The sequence below is a fragment of the Carassius carassius genome, chromosome 9 (genome assembly GCF_963082965.1).
Source record: "Carassius carassius chromosome 9, fCarCar2.1, whole genome shotgun sequence".
NCBI classification, from domain to species: domain Eukaryota; kingdom Metazoa; phylum Chordata; class Actinopteri; order Cypriniformes; family Cyprinidae; genus Carassius; species Carassius carassius.
Window position 1 is genome coordinate 35,551,659 of NC_081763.1, and position 26,942 is coordinate 35,578,600.

General features: G+C 37.1%; 1 protein-coding gene across 2 annotated transcripts in view; it reads right to left on the reverse strand.

Moving 5' to 3' along the window:
• The window catches only part of LOC132149697 (uncharacterized), a 39,449-nt gene that overhangs the window by 7,453 nt on the left and 5,054 nt on the right, over positions 1–26,942 (reverse strand). For both annotated transcript variants that reach the window (XM_059559097.1, XM_059559098.1), the window contains exons 4-9: positions 15,177–15,278; positions 7,644–7,730; positions 7,458–7,550; positions 7,179–7,253; positions 6,605–6,718; positions 3,645–3,779 (exon numbers count right to left, since the gene is read on the reverse strand). In XM_059559097.1, coding sequence (XP_059415080.1) covers positions 3,645–3,779; positions 6,605–6,718; positions 7,179–7,253; positions 7,458–7,550; positions 7,644–7,730; positions 15,177–15,278 — 606 coding nt within the window. The remainder of the gene's footprint in view (positions 1–3,644; positions 3,780–6,604; positions 6,719–7,178; positions 7,254–7,457; positions 7,551–7,643; positions 7,731–15,176; positions 15,279–26,942) is intronic.

Here is a 26,942-nt window from a genome sequence, read left to right on the forward strand (position 1 = left end):
ATTTAGGTGTAGCTTAATGATGCAGAGATTCAGTGTGGAATCATGGGAGTTATTGCCTTAATAATATTAATAATCAATATATCAACAATATATCGCACAATATGTGTACATGACCTCATATATGTACATGACCGCCCACTATATTTTCTTCAATTACTGTCACCATGTTTTGTACATTTCACTTGTACCTGTGTCTTTAGCAGCTTCTCAACACAATGTGGAGTAGTCCTGAGCTGCTAGATCAAATTTAAACATCACTTCTACACAAGTTTCATCTGCAGATATGATCTCTGTGCATACAGACGTCTGACTGCTGAGCAGTGATTGTGTTTCTCAGTAATAGTGTGCACCCTTCATTTACAGAGAAAACAAGCTCAGGGACACATCTCTAGTTCTTTGTGCCGTTTTCTTTTTCTCTGCTTGTTACTTTGTACTTTTAAATGTTTATTTACTATTTATTCAGGTATTTGATGTATCTAATATTCTTATTCTTACTTAATTTCCATGATAGAATTAAAAGTTTTTTTTATCATCTGGAAGTGTAGGTGTTCTTGCATTATGCTGTTACATTATGATTATATGTTCAAGGGCATAAAATGTTTTTTAAAATGACAATATTATCACTTATCACAATTATTTCTGTGGCGATAAATCAGGGCTATTATAAATACAGCGCTAGTATAACTTTACTCTGAGCGCTCGCTCGGAGGCTGCTGCGAGACACTGCTGCACACTTCAGTAAAGACACATCCATGTTAGAATATCATTAACCCTAGAGTAACACTAAATGATAAATCATCCTTGAGGACAAATGTGGGCAAAACCTTTTTTCTTTCTTTCTTTTATAAAAATGGTTTCCTTAATCTGAGCAATACAAAACTTGGCTACGTTTTCCCTAAGTTTACCACCTGAGTACACACACGCACACACACAAAACTTGACTTGACTCAACAATGTTAAGTGGTTAAAAAAAAAGTATAGAATTTGTCCTTTGTGGATTTTGTGCTTGTTCTGTAAGCATTTTTTTTCCTCTACAATTTAACTTGTGATTAAATGTAAATCTTCAGAGGTTCAGTTTGTTTAACAGTGGTTTAGATCTCAGTCTACATGCAGACAATGAGCTCTACTGCCATCTAGTGGCTAATATGAAATTACTATTTTTGTACCAACATTTCACACCAAAATAAGCCAAAGTTTAAGATTTTGGCTGTTGAAGCTTACTGGAATGAATATTTTTACTGAAGGGAAAATAAATAAATAAATAAATAAATATACATACAAATAAGTCAATGGAGTAATTTAGTAATTTTAGAGGCAAATAAGGTTAAAAATACCAAAAACACACAAAAGACATGCATAAATTGATTGGTTTGACTTTAGTAAAGATAGAATTATGACATTTATTTAGGCATGGGTCATTACAAGTTTCCAGGTATACCATGATTTGAAGATGTCACTGTTTCTACATCACTGATATTCTCCATTATACCGTTCCTGCGGTATGCGCTGTTCTCCATGTGTCCTCAGAGATTGAGGAATCTCTCAGACTGAGAGCAGTGTAGAGAGTAACACTGACCCTCCTCTTGTTGAGCGAGCGAGCGGTCAGTCAGTGTGTGTAGTATGACCGAACTTAAGACACATCAAATTCAGCACTCATTTCCGTCTCACACACAGCCGCGTCCCACAGCTTTTAGAAGTATACTCAACCGCAGATGAGCGCGGACAGCTGAGCTCGACACATGTGCAGTACACAAGCCATCGTGATGACGAGAATAACGTAATGCTGACAATGTGCGGACAGCCGAAGTATATTTTGGCCTGTATGCGATCGGCAACTAGCCGTTTTTTGCCTTATTCTCTCTGTTCTGTACTTGCACAAACTGCGTTGCAATGCAATCCTTCTCCAAAAAATGTCATTTATGTGATAATATGAAGTGTGTTAAGATGCAAACACAGACCAGAGACACTGAAGACGTACGCACAGAGAAACATACTGCAGCAGCAGATCACTCACTGTTCATGATGTACGAATTATTGGATATTGATTTAGGGGTTTATATGAATGTGTTTCCGAGGGGAGGGGAGCTGACTGTCTTCTGGGATGTTTACATGGTATGTTCTTTTTTATCTGGTCTCTGTATAGTTCATATTAAAGCAGTGTTTCAGGTCTGTATCTGGTCTGTGTCTGCTGTTCCAGAGGCACCTCCTGCTGTCTGCATCTCATTCAGAGCTTCTTCAGGCATGTGGTATAATTTCACAAAGATTGACACAACATTCTGTTTCTGCTTCAGATTGGGTTATTATTAAATCTAATTATGTGTATGATTATTATTATATAACTAAATTATATATTTATGAATTATATAACTAAAATTAAATAACTAATTACAGATTTAGGTTAAATAAAGATGTCAGTCTTAATCCTTTTCCTTTTTAAGAAACAAATCAAAGAAAAAAAACTTTCTACTGTTTCTAATATTCTATATGTTGCTCAAAAACAAAATATATTGTGTTCAGCGAGGAAAAAAAAAAAGTTTACCCAATTGTGAGAAAAAAAAAAACACATTTGAGCTGTAACAACAATACTGTAAAACCGTGATATTTTTGCTAAAGGTGTTCACACCGTCATAATCTCCTTCCGGCCCATGCCTACAGTTATTTTAATAATATTAATATTTGTTGGACCACAGCTGAGAGATTTGTGTCCAGATCTGTCCATGAAGGACTCATTAAGTGCTGCTCGATGAAGGACACTCGAGGGTTAATTAAGGCTGGATGGCTTGTGTTGATAAATGGCATGTAATTTATTTTGAGACTGATTGTATGACCAATAGAATGATGTATTATTGTTATTAAAAATAAAGCTGCATCTGATTATGTTGTTAGCTGCTTGACAGAACAGTGTTTTCTCTGAAGCAGAGTAAAAACATGGTACTCACGGTAAACCAAGAAAACAAGGTTCAAACCATAACTAACAGTGTTGAGCTCTTTAACACAGATCTGTTTCTGTCCATCAATCTATCCACACCGTTGCTCTCCTGTCTAATATAACATAATATATATATATATATTAAAGTGTATTTTTCATTGGTTTCTACAAAACCGAAATCGAGGGAGTGACATCACTGCAGACGACACAATGACTCTCCGTCTCACTGATTAAAATTAATGATCTCTCTGGATTTAAACAGTCCTGGAAACATCTGAGATAATGTTAGTACGTCATCAATATTTATAACACTGATCTAATGTTTTTAGGATATTTTAATCCAAAACTCTCACATTGTGGCTTTAATATCAACTTTATTCTAGTATTAAACCGTTTCCTTCATCTTTGGACTCATTCCTGACATAAATAAAAATATGAAAATAAATAAAGTTTGAAATAAATGATATGCTTTTCAGAGATAATTTAATATTTAATAATAATAGGTGTGTTAAAGAAAAACACCCTTCTCTTTTTCTTCTTCCACCCTCTCTACTGGATATAAACTGTAATTCATTAATCAGATCAATATACTTTAGTGTTTATGTATAATAAGTTTCCACAAATTTGTATTGATTGGATTTTAATAATGTTGAATAATGTTTTCTTGCACTATTCCTCATGGATGAATGTGAATAGTTGATAAATGTAAACTCACCTCCTCTAATCGATCCAAAGGAGTAGAAGATGAGGATGAACTGAAGTGAAGGCAGAACATCAAAACTGATTCCAGCCAGAACCCTGAATATAGTCATCATCCGCTGACTTGCTTTACCAGTGAATCTCAGCAACACTGTGAAGAAAACAACAATAATTAATAAATCAATACAAATATTTGATCTGATGCTGAATTAATTTCATTATTAAAAAATAAGTACAGAAGTAATATAATGTAATTAAATCACAGTTTCTCCTTGGAAACTATACAAACATATAAAATATTATATACTCTCAAAATCTTCAACACAGAAGAAAAACTCAGTTTGCTCACTGCCTCATGTTCGCTCAATATTACACACACATTAGAAGTGTTATGAAGATATTAAGATGAACATCTTTTTACAGTAAGTGGAACAGGTGAACTAGACTAATGCCAGAACAGAACCTATAGAATACTGTGCATGCGCGACTGAATGAATTACTCCCGAGATGACTCGTTCTTCACGAGTCACATTCAAGATTCATTAAAAATGAACGAATCATTCAAGAACGACTCATCACTTATCACACCTGCGGTGATGATGAGATGCTCGAGACACAGCGAGGATGACACGACATGGACGAGGGGAAAGTAATTGTGATGTTGATGTAACTTACTGTAGCAGGTTGATTGATTGGACCAATCAGGACTTAACTGCATGCTATATAGGCACTATATTGACACTCCTTACTCTTTGTTGCCAAATGCACCTTTCGGCTCTGGACTCTTTCGAGGCTGCGGTGCAGTCACAGTAATTCGACAGGTAATGCAGTGTGGCTAATTTGTTATCTAAAGGCCTCGTTTGTGTTAGGATGGCCATCACAGCGTGCATTGTCTCCATGTCATGAACCTGATTCTTCCTGCAACAGAACCGGGTTGAGTTTGTATTATGGGCACTATTGGTGTATTGGTGTGAGGCTCACTGACGGGGTTGTAAATTAACCTCGCTTGTGCTGTTATCTGCACCAGCCCCTCCTTTCCCTGCCACGCTGCTGTTTTGTCTCAACCAACTTATATTTCGACTGTAGACTGTTCAACCAGTTGTATCTACAGGATCTCACTCCAGGCTATCTCAGACCTGTATCTAAAATGTTAAGCTACTGAAGGCTTAAACATGAAAATAAAGAGAAGGGTTCTCCAGAACAAAGTTCACTTCACTCATTTCACATGCAGTAATTTATGCTTAAGATTTATGAAATATTTTGTCATTTTTGTCTCAGGTCCAGCACATACAGTATCTTAGATATTGACTGAATTACCAGCATTTTTGGTTCCCATTGTTACTAGGTGACATGAATGTAAACGTGCCAGAATTTACACATTTTCAACCATGCTAACTAGATTTGAGCAAAAATGTGTTGAGATGTTTTGTTGAGTCGATCACAATTACTAAGTACTCTTATTTTATTCAGGATCTTCACAAAACTCACAGAGAAAGTGGTCTACAGAGGAGATTGAGGCTGTGGAGAAGACTCTGATGGACTGTTTCAGGTCAGGAAAGGTTCCTGGGAAAGCTCAGTGAATGGAGTGCATTGAAAGCTCCCCAGCAGCACTTCAAGGGAGAAGTTGGGAGGGGGTGACATTTTATGTTAAGAATTGTGCTGATTCCTTAAAGCGAAAAATGTAACGCGAAAGGTGGAAGGGCCTTTATCTCAATGTTTTTTCCTGTTTGTTGAAAGCAACATGTTCAAAATGTGTTTGCTTACAAAACTAATTTCAGTACATTAATAGAGCTTTCAAGTTAACACACTGACAAATTAAATAAGTGTTTAAGAGAATTAAGTCAGTTTGGTGTTGAGTTTTTGGATTCACAAAGACCATGTTAATGTGAACAATTGCTGAAGCTCATTTTTGCACATTTTTATTTTGTTTCATATTGTGCAAGTAGTATTGAATATTGAATAAAAAAGTGATACATTTGATCTATTGCTCTACTCCAGAGTTTTGTGTACTGTTACAAACCTAATATTTATATAAATATATAGCAGTATGAATGGCAGGCATGTGGTGTTTTAATTCAGAGTGGATTCCAGTACGCACAGATCAGTATTATTTAGACCATGATACCCATGGTGTCAAAGCTCCATGAACATTTCTTGCTTGTCATACAACATAACATATCTTAGTTATTATTTGGACCTTTTCAGATTCTCAAAACTGAAGAAAATTAGATGTGTTAAACAGGAAGTGATGTAAGGCTCGTTTTTCAAGAAAAAAAAAAGAATTCAGTAGAAATATAAATACAGACAGAATTTATCCCTTTTAAACAACTCTTTAATGATTGTCCAAACTTAAACTGTGTTGTTAATCTTATAATGGTTTATAATTCTTATAAAACAGATCATCTATAGATAATTTATAACAGGGACAGCCCATAGTGGTTTGTGGTAACACACAATAGTGACGTCCCCAACAGAATAGAAAAACCTGACAAAAATGAAGCGTTTTAAACTTAAAATATATATTTTTTATACTGTATGGTGTCATGAAAAATGTAGTATTCTGCGTGTAGTAGAAGAATCTGTATTTTCTTATGTGTCTTTAAATCACTCAATGGCCTGAGACTGAAATAAACTAGAGACTTCATCTGCTGATTCACTTCTTATTTCAGTTCCCATCGTCTAATGAACAGTGACAGTCGGTTTTATACATTTCATACATTTAAAAATCTACACTTTATTTGACACTTTGTTTTTATTCTATTCTTTCTTCAGTTTTCTCTCTTTCTCGTGTCTGTGTAAAACACTGAGAATTATATTTGCTATAATAACTCTTATCTAATGGAAATGCTTCAGTTAACTGATAAATCAGGTCTGATATTGGGGTTTAATATGTTGTGCCTTTAACAAGCAGCATTAATCAGATAAATCATGATTTACAGCACATCTCACTGACTCTTGATGGAAGGAAATACTTACAGAAAATAATATAGAGGAGGGTGAACAGAATCACAATCACAAACAGAGCTATAATCATGACTCCTTCAAATCCAGCGTAATTCAGACTCTTGTCCAGGGCAGATTTAAACAGAACTGGAAGAAACAAGAGATGAAAAACAACAATTACTAAAATAGAAGAACCAAACATAATGAATACAGATCACAAAAATTACAAATTATCTTCTCACTGAACTGATGCAACATTATTTACGACTCATTCATTGAACTGTTCCTGACACTGACCCTGTGACCTTTGTGCTGATTATATGACCCCTGACCCTCACATGACCCCAAAACATGCTGAGAAGTGATGTAGAAGTAGCTTCAGCTTCAGTCTGTCACTATAACATCATGTCTGTTTATTAATGTGATTTCTTCATCATTAACCAGTGTAGATTATAAGAGTGATGAAATGTAGATTATGAATCAATTATTAATGTCATGTCATGTTTAAGAGTTCCTGCAGGATACTGAGAATATTTAAATATAATTATGGTTCAAGTGTTAATGTGCATTTTGATGTGTTTATGATAGTAATTGTTGATTTCTTTACCTGAATAAAAAACAGCAGAGAAAACGATATATTCTGCCTCATAACTGTAATTCTGAACCCATGTTTTAATGTTGCCTGTAAAACAGAAAAGATGAAGTAATTACATCACAATATCATTCACAACACCAACACAATGAAATGAATGCCAATAAAACACTAAATCAGTTTTAATGTAAATGAATTGAGGTCCTGACATATTGTTTAGTTAATGTGAAAACAGTCTGGGTATTATAATTCATGAAGCATATTTCCTCTCATAAACTGGTAATAATGAATCACCTGTGAAGTTATTAATATACGGAGCCGTCCAGAGCAACATGAAAGGCCTCAGAAAATAAAGAGCACAACAAGAGACCCACTCAAACAGAGACCCTGAAACAAAACCAGACATCACTGAACATCTAAACAACTATTTGAATGATTTATTATAATGCACTGATGATTAATCAGAAGTGAAACACTGACCTTCAGAAACACCCCAGAGGACAAACGCTAGAAACATCAGAACATTTGGACAGAAGACGAGAAACATCTGAAGACGAAAGACTGTGTCTGGAGAGAAAACACACAATAACTCACATTCAGTCACATAATAAATTATGATTTCATTAAATTTTCATCCTACTGGTAACCCTTTAGTATGGAGACTAGCTGCTTATCTGCATGCATATTACTAGCATATTGGCTGTTTACTAGTGCTTATAAAGCACATATTAATGCCTTATTCTGTGTGAACATATTGCATGATCATATTTACATCCCTTAACTAAAAAAAAAAAAAAACATGGTATGATTGAGTGAGGAAAACATATGGTATTCAGGGTCTCTGGGGACCCAACATTGAAATTAATGTCATATTGTCACATAAAATCACTAAAATCATTTCAGTAAAAATAAATACTGAAGACTTCTTCTTCTAGCAGCAGCAAAAAAAAGCATGAAAAGGAGGACAAGAGTGCTTAATGATGGAGATAAGATTGACTAAAGGATAATTATATGACAAACAAATGTTTTCGTTGTTAATTCCAGCTTATTGTTTTAAATGATTAAAACTAAATTTCACATTACCGCTAAAATATCGTAAGTCTGACAGACATAATGACTGTTTACAATCATTGGACAGACTGAAGATTTGTTTTTTCTGCGATATTTACTGCGTCATCAGAGACAATCACAGAAGCAGAATACAGATCGAACTAATGTTGTCAATAATAATAATAATAATAATAATAATAATAATAATAGTATAGGTCGAGCTACAACTGATCAACCTTCCAGCTAGTTTAAAATGTTTTGGTTTTTATTTTTAATTGCCTGACCTTACAAATAGTCTGATAAAAACATAAGCGACAAAAAAATTAAATCAAAATAAATAAATAATAATAAGTGAAGCATTGAAACACGAGAATGGTTCTCCTAATTTTATTAGCCTACATTCAGGGTAAATGGCAATTGATAATGGATATTGATAAATTCAGAACAAACACTGAGGTAAAAATTCTAAATGTTTTGTTTATTCCTAACATGATTCCTAACACTACTTAGTTATTTACTTAAATGCAATGCTCCAGTACACTCTCCTTAGTTGCAGTTTATAAAATTTACTTTAACAAGGTAATACTCGAAAACACACATGCTATAAACGCAAATGCTTCATTTTCCAAACATATAAGCAAGCCAAGCACACAGCTTGTTATCCTTTGAAGATAATGTAATTATTACCCAAATGAACACAGAGACCTAGATACTTGGTGCACCACACACAATGACAGTGAATAGAGTTTGAGTATGAATGGATCATTCTGAGTAGAAAATGAACTCTACATGTCACAAAACAATATGTTACTAAACCTAACTACAAAAGCAACTATAAAACAGTGTAAACACAACTCGAAAACAGTGAAAAATTGAACATTTTTAATTTTTCATGCCCCATTGCATGATGGGAAATGTGGGATCATAACTTTAATATTTACTTAAAGAATCCTTGTGAACATAAACAAATCCAAGTAAAATATACTTATGAGTTCAGACTTTAATTTCTGCAAGATTGAGTACTAATATAGAATTTACTTTTTTTGTTTATTTATTCTTGCTTTAATTTAATTATTTAATGTAGAAATTTAATTTGTTTTTATGTAGTATGTACTTCACCACAAAATCATTGTTTATCAGAGTACAAAGTGCACGTATTACGTGAAGTCTAGTGCACATGCACATTTAGTGTGCTCTTTCACCGCATGATTCAGTCTATTAAAATACATTCAGAATGATCTCAAATTAAAGACATGGGGGCAGAAAATGTATATTTTCAGTAGAAATCCAGGGTAAACAAAATGGTTTGATAAAATACAAAATATCTTCTTTTGTGTTCCACAGAAGAGTGAGGAAATGATGACAGAATTTATCTAGCTCAAAACCAATGCTTTACTGTCAAGTGCATTTCTGTGTGATACAAATCTGTTATTATATTACACTTGTTGCATGTGTCATGAATTCAGTAAGATTTATCATTTTTTTGGTTCAATCCTGTTTTATTTATTCATTTATTTACTCCAATAGAAAACCCTATAACCCAGCAAAACATTCACGGGGGACGCTGTGAGCTGGCTGGGCTTGATTTTAACCCCCACCCCTAACTGACCCTGATTTTGAGGGGGTCCTATGACAAAATCAGTGCACAGGGCCCAGAATAACTAGCGTCGGCCCTGATGATAGTGAACACTCTGTCTTATGTTAAGATAACATCTCATTGATCAAGAAGATCAAATTCCCCTCTTGGAATGTAAAGCAGATGATTAAAATGGTTACGCTTACATAAGTTATTACTTCAATTAAACAACTTGAATCTTTACTCTTTTAAAACCCTTGAGTAATTTTTGCAGGGGACTCGTTTACTTACAGAAGAGCTCCAGAAAAGAGCTCAAGTTTTGGCTTCACATTCATTTAATTTTGACCAATGTGCTTTACAGACTATAAGACTAAGATACATCATAAAGAAAAAAGGAAACAACTAACACATAATGAAATAAAAACATAATTAAGAGTTGTTAAATGCCTGAACAAGATGATAAGACTTTAACTTAGATTTAAACTCATGCACAGAGCGTAGAGTTCTGTGAACACGATCTCCTATAAGACTTCAAACATCATCGAGGCTGGGCCAGAGAGCAACTGTTTGTGAGAGACACCTGACTTATGTCTTCACACTTAAGAGTTCAGATGAATATGTGGACACAAGACCATTTACAGCTTTAAAAACAGACATCACTACATTGAAATCAACTCTATGATGAACAGGCAGCCAGTTTAGAGCCATTAAAACAGGAGTAATATGTTCATGTTTGCAGGCTCCAGTTAAACATCTGACTTCAGCTTTTTAAACCATTTGAAGCCTTGTAATAGAAGACTGTGACATTCCTGCATATAAAGAATTACAATAATCCAAGTGAGATTATTAACGAAAGCATGTGTAACTCTTTCAAGATCTTTAGAGGACAGAAAAGATTTTACTCTATAGACAGAGGTTTGAGATGAAGGAAACCTGACTTGTATGTTGTTATGTTCATGTTGTTCTTCTCATTATAGAAGGCCTGTTGATCATAAGGCTGTACCTTTTCAAGTAAATAAGAGTATTGTAGATCAGGTAGACATTTGATAACAGGGAACATACACGAGTAGAAATCTGGTTAATGTTTATCATCTGAAATATGTTAGTATTATCAACTTTACATGGCGGCTCAATCAATGTTATCATAGAGAAATGTGCGCTGTGTGTCTATGTGGAGATGGATAATCTTTAAATAATCCCTCATTTTTGGTCATTCAGATAAGAGTAACACATACTTCAAATCTCAAGGCTCATTTCGTATGAGTTAAATGGTTTATTAATAATCATGTGATTAGTTGACTAATGCTTCAAATGAACGACTACTAGTCGACCAGAAAAATCCTTAGAGAGCAACATAAGAAGCTGTGTTTTAACCGCCACTCAGTGAACATTTCGAAACGTGCAGTAAGGTATGTAATAATAACGCTGTTGCAGAAAAGTGATTTCCCAGGATTTTAACACGACCAGTTGCAAATGTAATATTTATTTACAATTCAATAATAAGAAGTTAATATTGTGGTATATAATAGACGCAATATTGTCTGATTTTGCTTAATTGTATAAATAAACATATTAGCTGAACTGTTGTGTGTCTCTAAATAAAACACAATAGCTGTTGGACTTGAAGCAGCAGATCGTTCTGTGTGTGACAGCAAAGCACTACGAGAGCGATTTTAAAATGTTTGATTTGATATCAAATTAATTAAAGCAGTGTTTTTGTTGAAGCAGGGCTTCTGATGTAAAGTTATACAGCTACAGTAGTGTTGTTGGTTTTTAAAGCATTTTTACAGCAATTTCTCCATCCTGAATGGCTGAATATAGATGTGCACACACTGCCAGAGCTGTAAGATATCACTACTGTACTGTTTCTGTTTGGGTGGGTCAGGTCACGATCATCAGCTGGAGTGTCCATGAACTCCAGTAGAGGGCACTCCACTCAGGACTCTGGCATTTTGTGTCTGAACTCCATTTCCCATAATCCCAATACAACAATGATAAAAAAGGACATTGACATAAACAAGGAAATGTACTTTTAGTACTTGAGTTCTTTTTGAAAGCAAATACTTCTGTACGTTTACTATGTTTTTACAACTTTCACTTGTAACAAAGTATTATATGTGTAGTTATATCTGTACTTCCACTCAATAGAGTTGTGTACTTTGGACATCTCACAGAAAGTTTTAAAATCTCTCTCTCTCTCTCTCTCTCTCTCTCTCTCTCTCTCTCTCTCACACACACACACACACACACATTAAACCACTAGCAACAGTTAGCAGTAGCACCACATTACTATCATCATTCAGAATACTGTATGCTAAAGGACATTATTATCTGTTGTGAAGTTAGGGCAGACAACAACACAACCCTTATGAAAATTAACCATGTTTTTACTACACATAAAACCAAAAACCAGGGTTACTATACCAACAAATTATGGTTTTGCTACACTAACCATAGTTTAATCATGCAATTTGTACTAAAATTGTGTTTATTCAAATGGTAATCAATCCACTAAAAAACTATAGTTACTATACTTTTACTGTAATAAAAACCATAGTTAATTTTCATTAGGGAAAAATATGACTCACGGTAAAAAAAATCATTCGCGAAACTACTGTCAGGTTTAGAGATAAAAGTAGGAAGTAAAACTACAATAACATAACATATAACATTGTAACATCTTTAAAATAAAAAATATTTTTTTTTACAGTGAGTTAATTTCAAAACGTAGGATAGTCTTAGGCTACAGTCTACTCATCAAAAGTTATAAGAAAGACCTTTACACAAAGGATCATATGCATGCTATTGTTATTAAACAAAATATTAGGCCTATATATATATTAGATTCTATATATATATATATATATTAGATTATTAGAAACACCATACTAATACTGTGTTTGACCCCCTTTCACCTTCAGAACTATTTTAATTGTACGTGGCATTGATTCAACAAGGTGCTGAAAGCATTCTTTAGAAATGTTGGCCCATATTGATAGGATAGCATCTTGCAGTTGATGGAGATTTGTGGGATGCACATCCAGGACACGAAGCTCCCGTTCCACCACATAACAAAGATGCTCTATTGGGTTGAGATCCGGTGACTGTGGGGTCATTTTAGTACAGTGAACTCATTGTCATGTTAAAGAAACCAATCTGAAATGATTCAAGCTTTCTGACATGGTGCATTATCCTGCTGGAAGTAGCCATCAGAGGATGGGAACATGGTGGTCATAAAGGGATGGACATGGTCAGAAACAATGCCCAATTGGCACTAAGGGGCCTAAAGTGTGCCAAGAAAACATCCCCCACACCATTACACCACCACCACCAGCTGCACAGTGGTAACAAGGCATAATGGATCCATGTTCTCATTCTGTTTACGCCAAATTCTGACTCTACCATCTGAATGTCTCGAGGTCAGGAGCAAAGTATGTTTTTTTCCACTCGTGTCAAATCTAAAACTTGTTCCGAAATTCAGTGAAGACAATCCTGATACTTTATTTAACCTATTTGAACGGATGGCAGAATTAAGGGACTGGTCACAGTGGTCACTGGTTACAGTGTGTTTACGGGGAAAGCACAAGTAGCTTTTTGTTCATTGTCAATCGATGATTGTAAAGTTTATAAAAAATTTAATCCGCAGTTTTAAAGACCTATGAGTGTGTACCCGAAGCATACAGACAGGAAAAAGAAGGGCTGCAAACGCACTTAGAATTTGTGCGCGATCTGAGAAAGCACTTTAATCGTTGGTGTACAGCAGTAGACATTAACACATTGGAGGATTTGATTCACTTGATAGTGTTGGAACAATTTAGAAATTCATTCCCACGTCGTATCGCTATGTATATCAGTGAGCATGATGTTAAAACACCAGAAGAAGCAGCTGTGTTGGCCGATGATTTTGTACTGACACATAAAACTGCATTTGTTGATTGGCATGCTCATGACCTTCAGTCTGCTGTGTCTCTGTCCAAGGCTTCGTATAACTTTTAACCGTGTTTTCACAAAAAAAATTGACCCGAATAAGACTTGCAATTATTGTCATGAAAGGACATCGGAAAGCGGATTGTTCCGTCCTTAAAAAAAAAAAAAAAGTCTAAGAGTTCTGCACAGAAATTTGGTTGGTTGGTTGAATAAGGTTAGTTGGTTGATTTAAGGTTGGTTGGTTTGGATTGGTTTGCCGTCTATTTAGACTATTGTTGTTTTTAGTGACAGTTGGGAGACTCCCTTAAAGCGCCTTTGTTTAGTGTTGAAACGTTTGTCTGATACGCAGCTTATTGGTATCGGTATCAGGTATCACTTATTGTTGACTGTTTTGTGTTTTGATGTTTTCTTAAGGGGAATTTATGGAAGTCCCTGTCTTATGGGGAGGGGTGTGACGATCTCTGCTGTTGGTCTTGGATATTGTAGCTTGGTACTTGTTTCCACAAATTGGCAGTCTATTGGAGACACCTGAGACCAGTGCTTCAGGCGCTCCTTTAAAACGAGATCTCCACTTGAGCCAAGGAGGAACTTTGGGGAAATCTGAACTTTGATCTTTGTTTGGTTTGGACTTTGTTTTGTTTGACTTGTTCTATTGCATTTTATGCCTCAAAATTGTATTACACTTCCGACCATGCACTCTGCTTTACACACTGTAATTACTGACGGATACAGATACATTGTGATTTCCTTTAATTGTTTTCATTTTATTATTTAATACTACTTTAATTTAGTGGTAAATAAACATTTTCTTGAGTTTAATATTTGGTCTGCGTGTCTCCCTTGTCTTTTGTTTCTTTCCTTTGAGCCAGGGGTCGTAACAAATTGGGAACTCGAGACTCATCAGACCAGGCAACATTTTTTAAGTCTTCAACTGTCCAATTTCGGTGAGCTCGTGCAAATTATAGCCTCTTTTTCCTATTTGTAGTGGAGATGAGTGGTACCTGGTGGGGTCTTCTGCTGTTGTAGCCCATCCGCCTCAAGGTTGTGCGTGTTGTGGCTTCACAAATGCTTTGCTGCATACCTCGGTTGTAATGAGTGGTTATTTTAGTCAAAGTTGCTTTATTATTAATAAATTGTGCACACAATTTATAAAGCGAGTGAACTAAATAGTAAATTGAGGGAACGCAATAGTAATCGTGTGCACGTTTTAGCACATTGAGGGAATGAATTAGTAAATCGTGCTCACGATTTACCCAACTATTTTTCCTGCATGTCATGTGCGGGGCTCATTTATACCAGAATACTGTAGAGTTTGATTGGATACATAGGCTTATCAACTTTTACCTTTTATTATTATTATTATTATTATTATTATTAGAATCATAATAATTGTCATCGGGTCATAATCTTAGAGTTGCTGAATTACAACTGATAAGAAGGTTTTCCTGTTAAACACATACCTGTATTATTAGATCTGCAGTAGATCAGGCAGAAGAGCAGAAGTGCAGATCCAGACGCAGAAATACAGAGAATCAGCATCATTATGTGTACAACTGAGAAACCTGAAAAACAACAGACAATTACTGAACAAACAGGAACAGTATTGTGTATAGCACTGTTCCCAGTATATATCCTTCAAATAAACATTTCTACTGATGTTGTGATGTTTTGTCAAATGTTCATCTATTTAATAAACCTGAAGAATAACCTTGCTGTTCCTTCACATTTTGCTTCAGGCAATAACATGTCACTGCTCTTATTAACTTTTAAGCTCTCTCTCTCAAATTTTTCATGCAATAATAGAAAAAAATGAAAGGGAAAAAAAATATTCAAATAAATGCTTTTAAATTAGTTTACTAGAGGTTGTAAGGCAGTGGTTCTCAAGTCCAGTCCTCACTCCCCCAGCTCTGCATACTTTGCACGTCTCTCTTTGTTTACACACCTGGGCCCGTATTCACAAAACATTTAATCTTACCGGTAAGTTCTCCAAAATAGCAGTAAATGTTTTTAGCGAAGAGTTTTTCTTAAAACGATTTACAAAGCTGCTGAAACAAACTTTTACTAAGGAACAGACAGAAGTCTTAAGCTAAGAGTAAGGGGGTGGGGTTGACCTCGTTGCCACGGATAATGTCAGCAACTACTCACACAGTGATTGGCTGATAGTCTCTGTCAGAGATTTATTCATAGAAATATTGTAGAGCACAATGTTATGCTGCCATATTCAAATAAAAGTTTTAAAATAAAAATGTTAATTGCCACATTCAAATAAAGATTTTAAAAAGCAGGCTAAGTGTCACTAATTAAACAAGTAAGCTATATATTCAGCTAATTGTCAGCCTCTTATATGTAGACTATGCTTCTCGTAAACAATTAGTCAATATGCATTAGGTCTGCCCTCGATTAAAGATTTTTCTGGTCGACTAGAAGTCGTTCAGTTTAAGCATTAGTCAACTATTAGTTTCACTTTTATTTATAAACCATATAAATAATAATAATGAGCCTTTAATTGTCTAAATAGCCTAATGAGCACTCAAGCGCACACACAAAAAGGCTTGACAAAGCACACTGGCAAATATTTTAATTATGAATTTGTTAGGGAAAAACAGCAGGTACACTGTCATTATTTATTGCTACACTAGTGCTTTCTGTTTTCGGTTTAAGAGATGAAGTCTGCGACAATGACCTTTATGCATGTTTCATGAGCATTGCTAGTTCGCTAGTTGCAGCCCTAATCCTGGTATGTCCACCTTGCAGGGCACTTACTGAATGTAATAGAACAAATGTCTGAGTCAATAAGAGAGATGTTCAAAATGTGCAGAGCAGGGGGGCGTGAGGACTGAGATTGAGAACCATTTTACTTGTCTTACCTACTTTTAGTTGTCATGATGCTTTGGAACAATATGTACTGTGAAATGTGTTTTACAAATAAACTAAAACAGAAAATTATAATTATAACTGTGTGGTCATTCCTCAACCAGAGGTTTCCAGGAACACAGTTGGGAAGTTGCTTGTATAATTTATACCAGGGGTCCTCAGCTCTGGACCTTGAGATCCACCTTCCTGATTTTAGATCCAACCCTGATCAAACACATCTGCACAAGCTCATCAACGGCTTCATGATCAGGACAAATTTGCAGGTAGTTGCAACATGTCAGTGCAACATTTACAGCTCATATTATCCTCTCAGGCAGTTTTATAACCACTTCTGCTGCTCGAGATGAGAACACACATTTGTCTTCAAATCAAATTTGACGGGTTGCCATGAATATCTTTATAGTTCTCTGTATGTGATATGAGCTAGTTTTACTCAAATCAAGCGGTCAAATGCTCATGAAGTGACTCTTGGAGCAGTTCTGGAGATGTTGTTAATGTTTTTATGTCCTCATTTAGTGAGATAACAGAAGCTGAAATAACTGCAAGCGTCATGTGCGCTTCAGTGTGTGTGTAATAAATTAAACCTAGCATCTGCGTCATTCATTAACAGAGACACTCAGAACATGCAGGATTCATATTAAATCCACTTTTGCGGCTTAATATTTACATATACTAATCCATATCGCAATTTTATTAAGTGTCATTAAGTGTCAAGACCTACTTTTGATTAGTTAATTAAAATATTGACAATTTCTGTGACGTTCTGCATTAAACTGTGGATTCCGTTTATACAAAAATCTCACAACTCTAATGATTTTTCCTACAGCATTCAAATATGGAAAAAATAATTCACTTAAATGTGTTTACTATTCACTCAAATGTTCAATGGTGGTATTCACTCAATATTCATTGATTTAAACAGTGGCGGTTTCTCCATTAGGGCGATTGGGCGACGCACCACCAAAGGAAAGGGAGGGATTTTTATTTTATTTTACATTCAACCACAGTGTTAGGCTAGCTTTCACTATTCTAGAGTGTTTGTGCTGCCTCTAAATAGTCCAATCAGCCTCGAGTTGCGTAGTACCGCCCCTTTTTTGTGATTTCTGTCAAACTGAGAATCGCCCCGAGTGCTCTCAAAGACTTCCATATTTTTTTTTTTTTTTTTTCGAACTGCAGGCAATGCAATCTCAATGAGTTTCGAGAGGGCTAGCCCTAACGTGCTTTCGTCATCGTGCGTAACCTTAACTTGTGCAACGACTGGTGGGAACAATGACGTTCAATAATATTTAAAAACTATTTAGAATTTTTACGAAAAAGGGAAAATGACACGAAAAACTACTTTAATATCTTTATTAAATGTGAGTAAGAAAAAAATGACAGCGAGTCGGGGACAGCTATGCCTTTGTCAGCTGAACTTGATCGACATCACAGCGAACTTTATCTCAGGACAGATTAATTATATTTTGTCATTGAAAGAAATACCATTCATTTCGTCGTAGCAATAAGGATAAATTGGCAGTTAAAGAATTAGGACAACCAAGACCAAATTAAAACATCAAACAAATATCTACAAGGGGCGGGAAGTCATATAAACGAGGATTTTCGAGGACGTGGTATGAGCGGAGAAAAAGGCTAATAGGCTGCGAAGTAGCTGACGCTTCTGCTAATATACCGCTGCATTTTGTTCCATCGCGAGAGCGTGTTGGACATCGCATGGACAACTACAGGTGTCACCGAAATGCAACATCTCTCGGAGAAGGTGAAAAAACATGAAAGAGCAAAGATGCATATGGATAGTAGGGAGCAGTGTAATATAAGTGAGTAATTTAAGTAAGCAGTGTAATGTAAGTGAGGAATGTGATATAAATGAGCAGTGTAATATAAGTGAATTGTGTAAACAGTAATTTATTTGACTCCAATTATTTCTTAAACTGAAATCGAAGAAAAAAGTTTTTTTTGGAAAAACCACATCCTGGCGTCAGTCTTCATTTGCTGCTGAATTGTGTTAACACGCATATAGAAACATAAGGAGAACAAGAGAATGATTCCTAATGTCAGTTTATTTGTAAATAATACTATAGTAGTTCAGTTCCCTTTACATCTTTAACTAGCCGTTAATTTATCAATTGAAAGGGTGACTTTCCTCATTAATCAAGCAAACATCCCCCCCCCCTGAGAGAATTGGCAGGAGCCACCACTGGTTTTAAACACTCATTGGCACAATGTTTACCCCATAGTTCAACCACAAACATTCAGTGAGTGTTCACTTAACAATTCAATACCATTCCCATTCAATGTTCAGTAACAGTGTTCACTGGGCCCAGACTCAATGTCAACCTAAGCTGGCAAAAAAAAAAACACCCGGGTACAGGCCTGGACGGTGCTTGGGAGCGTTGTGGCGTTAAACCAAATGCCCCTTCACTCTGATGAGCAAATATAAACAATGCACTTACGATCCGTAGCGATTCTTCAATGTTACTCAGTCCGAGTGTTCCGTGAGGAGCAGAAGAGAACGGTGCAGATGAGAAGAAAGATGAGAATGCTTCTTCAACGTTGTCAGCAGAAACAACGAGCGTCTCAGGAACATTACTAGATGAGGAAATCTAGCATTGTCCAAGGGCCTCCAACTCTGATTAATGATCCATTCTCCCGAGATGAACAAACGCAGCACACAACAAACCGAGAGCAACTTGACTCATTAAACGCACATATGACGTGCGATCTCAACAGTATCTCGATACTTCAGTTCTTAAATGTGACGAGAGAAAAACTACACTTTAAACAAAAGCATAATTAAAAGAAACAGAGAGCAACACTCAGCGTGCTCATCTCAGTGGATTTTTTTCTCTCCCACGATCATTCCAAAAAAAAAAGAAAAACCTCCTATGCCCCAACCCTCCCACCAATCACATTTTCCTCTCAGAAGATAGGCATGTTACAAAACAAATCAGGCTTCGTGCAGAACACGTTAACACATCAAGTTAGATAGATATCCATTGAAGCCACGTTTTCGCTGTGTCCATTTCACATAAATTATATAAATCTCAGAACTTTATATAAAGAAAAAAAATTTAATGTTATTAATATTGTGAGCCACAATATTGTTCATTTTACCAGGGCTACATCCTCCCCCTGTATGTCCCCCATCAGACTCCAACTCTGCATGTGTCACATAGACATTGCTATAATTTGAAGAAACTCACAGCAAGTCATCTGAATGTGATGCAAAGTAAGAACTTCTTGTATTACTCAATTTTAAGAGATTTGAATTATCATACATCTATGTATTATTGTTATTGTTCGATCTGTCAGCTTTCCTGGTTCATCATAGCTAAGGCGGATGACAGGTTTTTACTTTTCTCTGTGCTCTACGTTCACAAGCAGATTCCTCATCCCCATCCATGATACTAGAAGAAAGGACGTCTCACCCCTCTAGTCCTGAGTCCACCCCAGGGCCATGGACAGGTGAAAAAGGAATTTCTGCTTCAACACTCTGAACTAACTCATCATGTCTGTCTTCTTTCCCTGGTACATCAGGAACCGGGATATCATCAGCCGGAGCTGTTTCATTTTGCACAGATAAGTTATTACTAGGTTCAGAGAATCTGTCTCTCAACCCTGAATGTTTAAAAGTAAACTGAGCCAAAGTACAAAGATCCTCATCGTCTGATTCAGAGGCCAAGCCCTCCCAAATGTTTTGTACACTGACTGACTGCCTTCATTTGGCTCTTCAATCTCTTCAGCCTGAGATGCTCATGTCATTGGTTTTTGTCTCGTAGTTGGTCCCTGGCTTTTCATCGGCAATCTCACCATGTAACCAATGGGCCACAGGTGGTCACGGTGCATGGTCTTTACAACACCTGGACCCTGTTCTGGCTTTACACGATACACAGGCAAGTTGGGAAGTTTCCCAATCACCTGGTAAGGTAAAGGATTCCACCTGTCTTTCAGTTTGTGTTTGCCCGGGATCCCTAAGTTACGTATTAACACTTTATCATTAACAAACATTAAGAGTTTGATTTCTGACCCTAGCATCATAAAGTCTCTTATTCCTCTGATGGTTCTTAGCAGCTGCTGAGGTTGCCAGTTGATATGCACTCTTCAACTCACGCTTCATCTCATCTACATACTGGTGGTATTTTACCTCATCTTCACCATGTGGGGGTATACCAAAGCACAGATCAATGGGTAACCTTGGCTCTCTTCCAAACATTAAAAAATAGGGAGAAAACCCAGTGGCATCATTTGGGGTGCAATTATATGCATGCACAAGCTGGCTTATGTGTTGACTCCATTTTGACTTTTTGTCTGAATCAAGGATTCCCAACATGGATGGCAATGTGCAGTTGAATCTTTCAGGTTGCGCATCCCCTTGCAGTTGATACGGAGACGTTCTTGACTTACGGACACCGAGCATTCCCAACAGCTCTTTGATAACTCTGCTTTCAAAATCACGCCCTTGGTCAGAATGAATTCGAGCTGGCAGTCCCTAATGTACAAAGAACTTCCCAAACAACACTTTTGCAACCGTAAAAGCCTTTTGATCTTTTGTAGTAAAGGCTTGTGCATATCGGGTGAAGTGATCTGTGACAACCAACACATTTGAGATATCTTTCGGGTCAGGCTTTATAGACAGAAAGTCTAAACACACCAAGTCCAAAGGGCCTTTACTTGTAATATGTTGCAAGGGTGCAAATCTTTGGGGCAAGGTTTTTCTAGCCACACACCTGCTACAAGTTTTGATATACTGTGTGATTTCAAAAGCCATTTGGGGCCAGTAACACCGGTCTTTAATGAGCTCCAGGGTCCGTTCAACTCCAAAGTGACCTATATCATCATGCATGGCTCTTAGAACCACAGATCGGTATTCGGCAGGCAGTATCAACTGACACACTTTTATCTGATCTCTGCACAACTCGATATAAAAGTCCATCCTTTACTTGAATCTTAGGTCTCCCCCTTTGAAGTAGAGAAACCTCAAGGTCTTTAGTTTTTAAAACTGAAATGGGTGTTCCAGTCTCCATCCCTTTCAACACCGGACCAATGGCTGAATCGGACCTCTGAGCTTCAATCAAGTCTTTCTGACTTAACTGCTCCAACGGACCCATTTCAAGTTGGGAGGCAAAAGAAAAAAACACCAGGGATTGCATCACAGGAAGAGCACCCAACTGATCAATAAACCTGGTGGAAACATCGGTCTCAGTAACACCAACCTGACGACAAAGAGCCTTTACACCGGATAGTGTTATGTCCTCCCATTCCTCCTGAAATTCTTGAGCATGCCTGGATAACAGGTCGGCATCAACATTGCTCTTGCCAAGTCTGTACTGAATGTTGAAGTCATAAGTGGTTAATGTGGCTAACCACTGATGGCCAGTAGCATTGAGCTTTGCCGTTTTCAATACATATGTGAGGGGATTATTATCCGTCCTCACCGTAAACTTGGCACCATATAGATAATCATGAAACTTATCTACTATGCCCATTTCAAGGCAAGAAACTCAAGTTGATGTATGGGATAATTGCACTCAGAACGACTCAATTTCCGACTGGCGAACGCTACGGGACGGAGTCCTTCTGGATATTCTTGGTTAAGCACAGCTCCCAACCAATCTAGACTCGCGTCCACATGCAAAACATAAGGTTTGCTTGGGTCAGAAAAAGCTAACACAGGGGCGTTTGTGAGGCAATGTATGATCTTGGTAAAAGATTCATCACAAGCTTGATCACAACAGCTACCAAAAGAATCAGACTCCCTGAAATGTTGATGCTTTTTGAGAGTTCCAGCTTTCCCTTTCTTTTGAGCTGGAGGGTAACCTTTGGTCAACTATGTTAACATCTGATGATGGAGGAATAATTAGTGATAAAACGCTGATAATAACCGCAGAAACCAAGGAAGGATCTTAAAGACTTAAGGTTGGTAGGTTTCTTCCAATTCAATACCGCCCTGACCTTCTCAGGGTCAGCTGATATTCCTTCAGCTGACACAATGTGGCCTACATATTTCACCTGTGCTTGACAAACCTGGCACTTCTCAAGTGATATTTTAAGACCACTTTCCTCCAGTCTATCCAACACCTTTAGAAGGCGCTCCTCAAGTGTCTTTCCAAAAATAATGAGGTCATCCAAGTACACCAGACACTGCAACAAGTTAATATCTCCCACTGTGGCCTCCATGAGCCGTTGGAATGTCGCGGGGGCTCCAGTAACCCCCTGCGGCATTCGCTCAAATTGATAGAAGCCAAGTGTACAAATGAATGCGGTCTTTTCTTTATATTTATCTGACATCACAATTTGATAATATCAAGAACAGAAAACCATTTGCTTCCTGTCAGACAATCAAGGGCATTATCAATACGTGGCATAGTGTATTGATCTGGAATGGTTCTGGAGTTTAATGTGCGATAATCAATGCACATACGCACACGTCCATTTTTTTTCCTGACGATAAGGATAGGGGAAGCATTAGGGCTATGGGATTCTTTGATTATCCCAGCTGCTAAAAGCTCTTGTAGATGACAGCGAACATCATCAATGTCAGCAGGCACAATACGCCTTGACCGCTCACTGAATGGCTTAGAATCACTCAGTCTTATGTGGTGTTCAACATTCTTGGCTAGCCCCACATCCCATTTATCCAGAGAGAAAACCCTGGCTCTGTCTGACAGCTTTTTAACCAGATGTGCTTTCCATGACTCAGGGATAGGTGAACTTCCAAAGTTGAACAGTTGAGGGTCTACAAATGTTTGTGAGGATTTTGATTTCTGTGGTACAGTGGCTATGTCCACAGTATACATCTGGGCAAGAGGAGTACCCACTGGAATGGCAGTTTCCATCTGAGACTGGTTGCACAACGGTAACACAATGTTATTTACGTCCAGACTGGAGGGAGTCATAACCAGGGAAGGCACTAGCACACCTCCAGGAAGCTTGCTATCTTCAGAAATCTCATCTAAATGTTATTACCTAACGGCTGGACTTGTTTCACCTGACAAACAGCATAGCCAGTGCTACGAGGAGGAACGGCCAATGGTCCTGGACCCTGCCACTTCACAAATCCTACAGTATCCTCCTGGGCTAGAGAGCAAGATGGCAGGGACTGGGGCCGGATTCACGAAACATTCTTAAGAATAAAATTCTTCTTAACTGACAATTTCTTCTTATATTCTAACTTAAGAAAAAAAGATAAGAATATTTTGTATTCCCCAAAATATCTTCTTAAGAATGTTCTTATCTTTTTTCTTAAGATTGTTCTTAAGACAAAACCTAAGAAGAATTCAAATTCTTGAAAAGAATCGTCTTAGAAATCATCGTAAATAACGTATTAAATTCAGGACAGCCCCAGACTTGTCTTAAATCTCAGACAATAATTATTATTTAATGAATTGATTGGGTTATTTCAAATTAATTGTTATATTTAAGCATTACAACAACAGCTACATATAATACATAAGAAGACTAGGTATGTGCACAAGTTTTCTGAAGGGACAGCGATGACTGTAAACATGATCGCTCATGATTAGCCTGTGTTTGACTGTGACGCTGCTTTTTGCTGACTTCAAACCTCATTAGCAGCTCTAAAACGAGTCAGATAGGGAGCTTTAATTGAACGCATTAATTTGAGTTTATAAATACAGAATCCTTGGCAGTATTCAGCTCATATGAATGCACAGGACGCATTTGCTGTAGAAGCGCGGACTCAAATACTGGAAGCGTTCACTCAGATGAGAGCGCAAAAACAGCACAAAATAAATTAAACGTATCGCTGCTGCATGTGACAGGCTATTTAAAAAGTAACTGTTCCAAAAACAGGCTGCATTAAAAACAAGTTGAGCTCCAGTCAAAGTCGCAACAAAAATATACAGTCTATGGTGCGTGCTTATTATAATTATTAGGGTAATCTACAGGAAGCGCAAGGAGACAATAGTGAGAGTTTAGCAGCACGTCATGTATTCATTCATTTATTCTTAAGAAAAAATGTAAGATGTTCTTAAGAATATATTTGAGAACTTATTAAGAATTTTTCAAGAATTGCAACTTAAAAACATTCTTACAAACTTCATGGAATTTATCTTAAGAAATTTCTTAATTTATTTCTTAAGAAGATTTTCGTGAATCCGGCCCCTGGTCTCTAGTTTCCAAATCATAAGGCGAGATTCTTAGAGATCGAATAATACCACCATTGTCTAACTCTTTACACTGAGCCAACAACTCTCGATGTTGGGGTGTATTGGTACCAAGAATAACTGGCACAGAATAAGGGCTCTTGGGATCCGGACACACTAATGCCAACAGTGAGATTCTCTCTTTCTCTACCCCCTCATTAGTACAGAATGCCACATCAACTGATACAAATCCCCTATAAGGGTAAGTAGAATCACTAAGACCCCATATAGCAAGGTCAGTAATTGGCAGAATTGGAATGTGAGGAATGTGCTGCTTATACCAACTCTCAAACACGATTTTGACACAAGAGCCACTGTCAAGAAGGGCTTTGCATGGCTGACTTTCATTAGTCACATCAGCAAAAGGACACGGGCCAACTAAACCTTCTGGTGGGGAGTTGGGCTTACAAGAGTCTACTGCTCCTCGTCTAACAGAACAATTATCCACAGAGGAAGAGGGGTTTCCTTCTGGTTCTTTGTCCCCTTGACTACTACGAAGTGCACGGATCAGTTTCTGAATGACCTTGGATGAATTTTCAGGAGAGTTGCACTTGGTGGAAAAGGGACCATCCTCACCACATTGGTAACAAAAGAACTCCGAGGAACTATTTGAAGGCTGAGACTTATGATTTTGACTCAAGTGTCTTTTATCCTCCTTCTTTCATCCTTCTTTGAACACTGAAGTACCATGTGAACTGGTAAATACACTGACTTATTCTTGAAGCTGAAGCACCTGTTTCTGCAAAGCTTCAACATTACTTTCCATAACTGAACTGAAACTCTTCTTGAGAGTTCCAGTCTTTTGCTCATTTTCTGCTTCTCGCTTTTTGGTTAGCTCCCCAAACCGGTTATGCAAAACTTTTATGTCAGATTTTAACTCTTGTATAACTCTTGGGTTTTGACTTTGTTATTTCCCTAGCCTTGAACCTGTCTAACGGCAGGATTCAACTTGCGTCGACAGGCCTTATATTCTTCTTCCTTCTTAATCTCATTTAACAACTGCAAAAAGTTAGGAGGTTTTTCTCTTCTATCCCTTAGACGGAGGTGTACCAATGTTAAGTCAGACTCAGAAGAACCTCGCACAAGCTGTTCAAGCCTAGCTTGGTCAGTATGTTGATAAGATATATCTCCTCTTTGCAAAACCTTTGTGAGAGCTCTTCCCCAGGGGGAGTAGGGACAATCCCAGAAAAGGTCTGCAAGCGTCGAAACATATTATTGTAGCTACTAGGCTTCATTGTTTTCTCTAGTAGGTCTCCAACTGCTCTGATGATGCTGTCAGGGGAACTGCCTTGCATAAGCTCACTAGAGAAAAGAGCCTTTACATCAGCTATAGTTTTGCCTTCTTCCCTCATCAACTTTTGAAGCTTGGAAGAAAACGTCTGAGGGGTACTCACCGAGTGGGTAAGTAGAATCGTTCTCCAGGGGGCTCCCCCTTCTGGTGGTATAATTACAGTGGGAGTGTGACCAGGATCTAAAGGCTGACGGCACTCACATAGAACTAAATTACAATCCAGCTTTGAATTATAATTTTCAGCCCTTGCCCGCAACCTCCCGAAGGCTTTCACTGTCTGAACAGCATCTTCAATGTCCGCTACCTCAGTGCCACTCAGTACACCACTAAGGACTAAAGCATGAGAGGGGTCTACACGTGACTCATCACACCATTCAATCAACTCAGCGATCAACAATTCTGAATGAGTATCCATTCTACAAGAACTGTTCCTCTCAAGGATGAATTACGAATCTGGCTAAAGAAAAAAAAGGATCCCAGCGGTGCCTCCAATTTATATGTAGCACTCTCATCACTTTATGGAGGAAGAGGGCTCTGGGTTCCTAGAATAGTTCTATAAACGTATTTAGTTTCAACCAGCTCTATGGAGAAATTAAATCCTTTAATTTTCTTTTAGCCTAATGAAATGTGAGGAATTTCAATGAATGTGAGGGAAAAAAACTTACATCAGTAAAAATTTATATAAAATTGAATTCTTCAAAATGTGTATTTGAACTTGTCTTATTTCAAATCACAATGTAACAATGTAGTAGAGGTCTAGATTAGCTCTTAAACATAAAAATAAGTAAAACAACTAAGCTTTTCAGAAATGTAACAGCTTTAGTGGGAAAAATCTCACAACTCTAATGATTTTTCTTACAGCATTCAAATATGGAAATAAAAAAAAATAATGCACT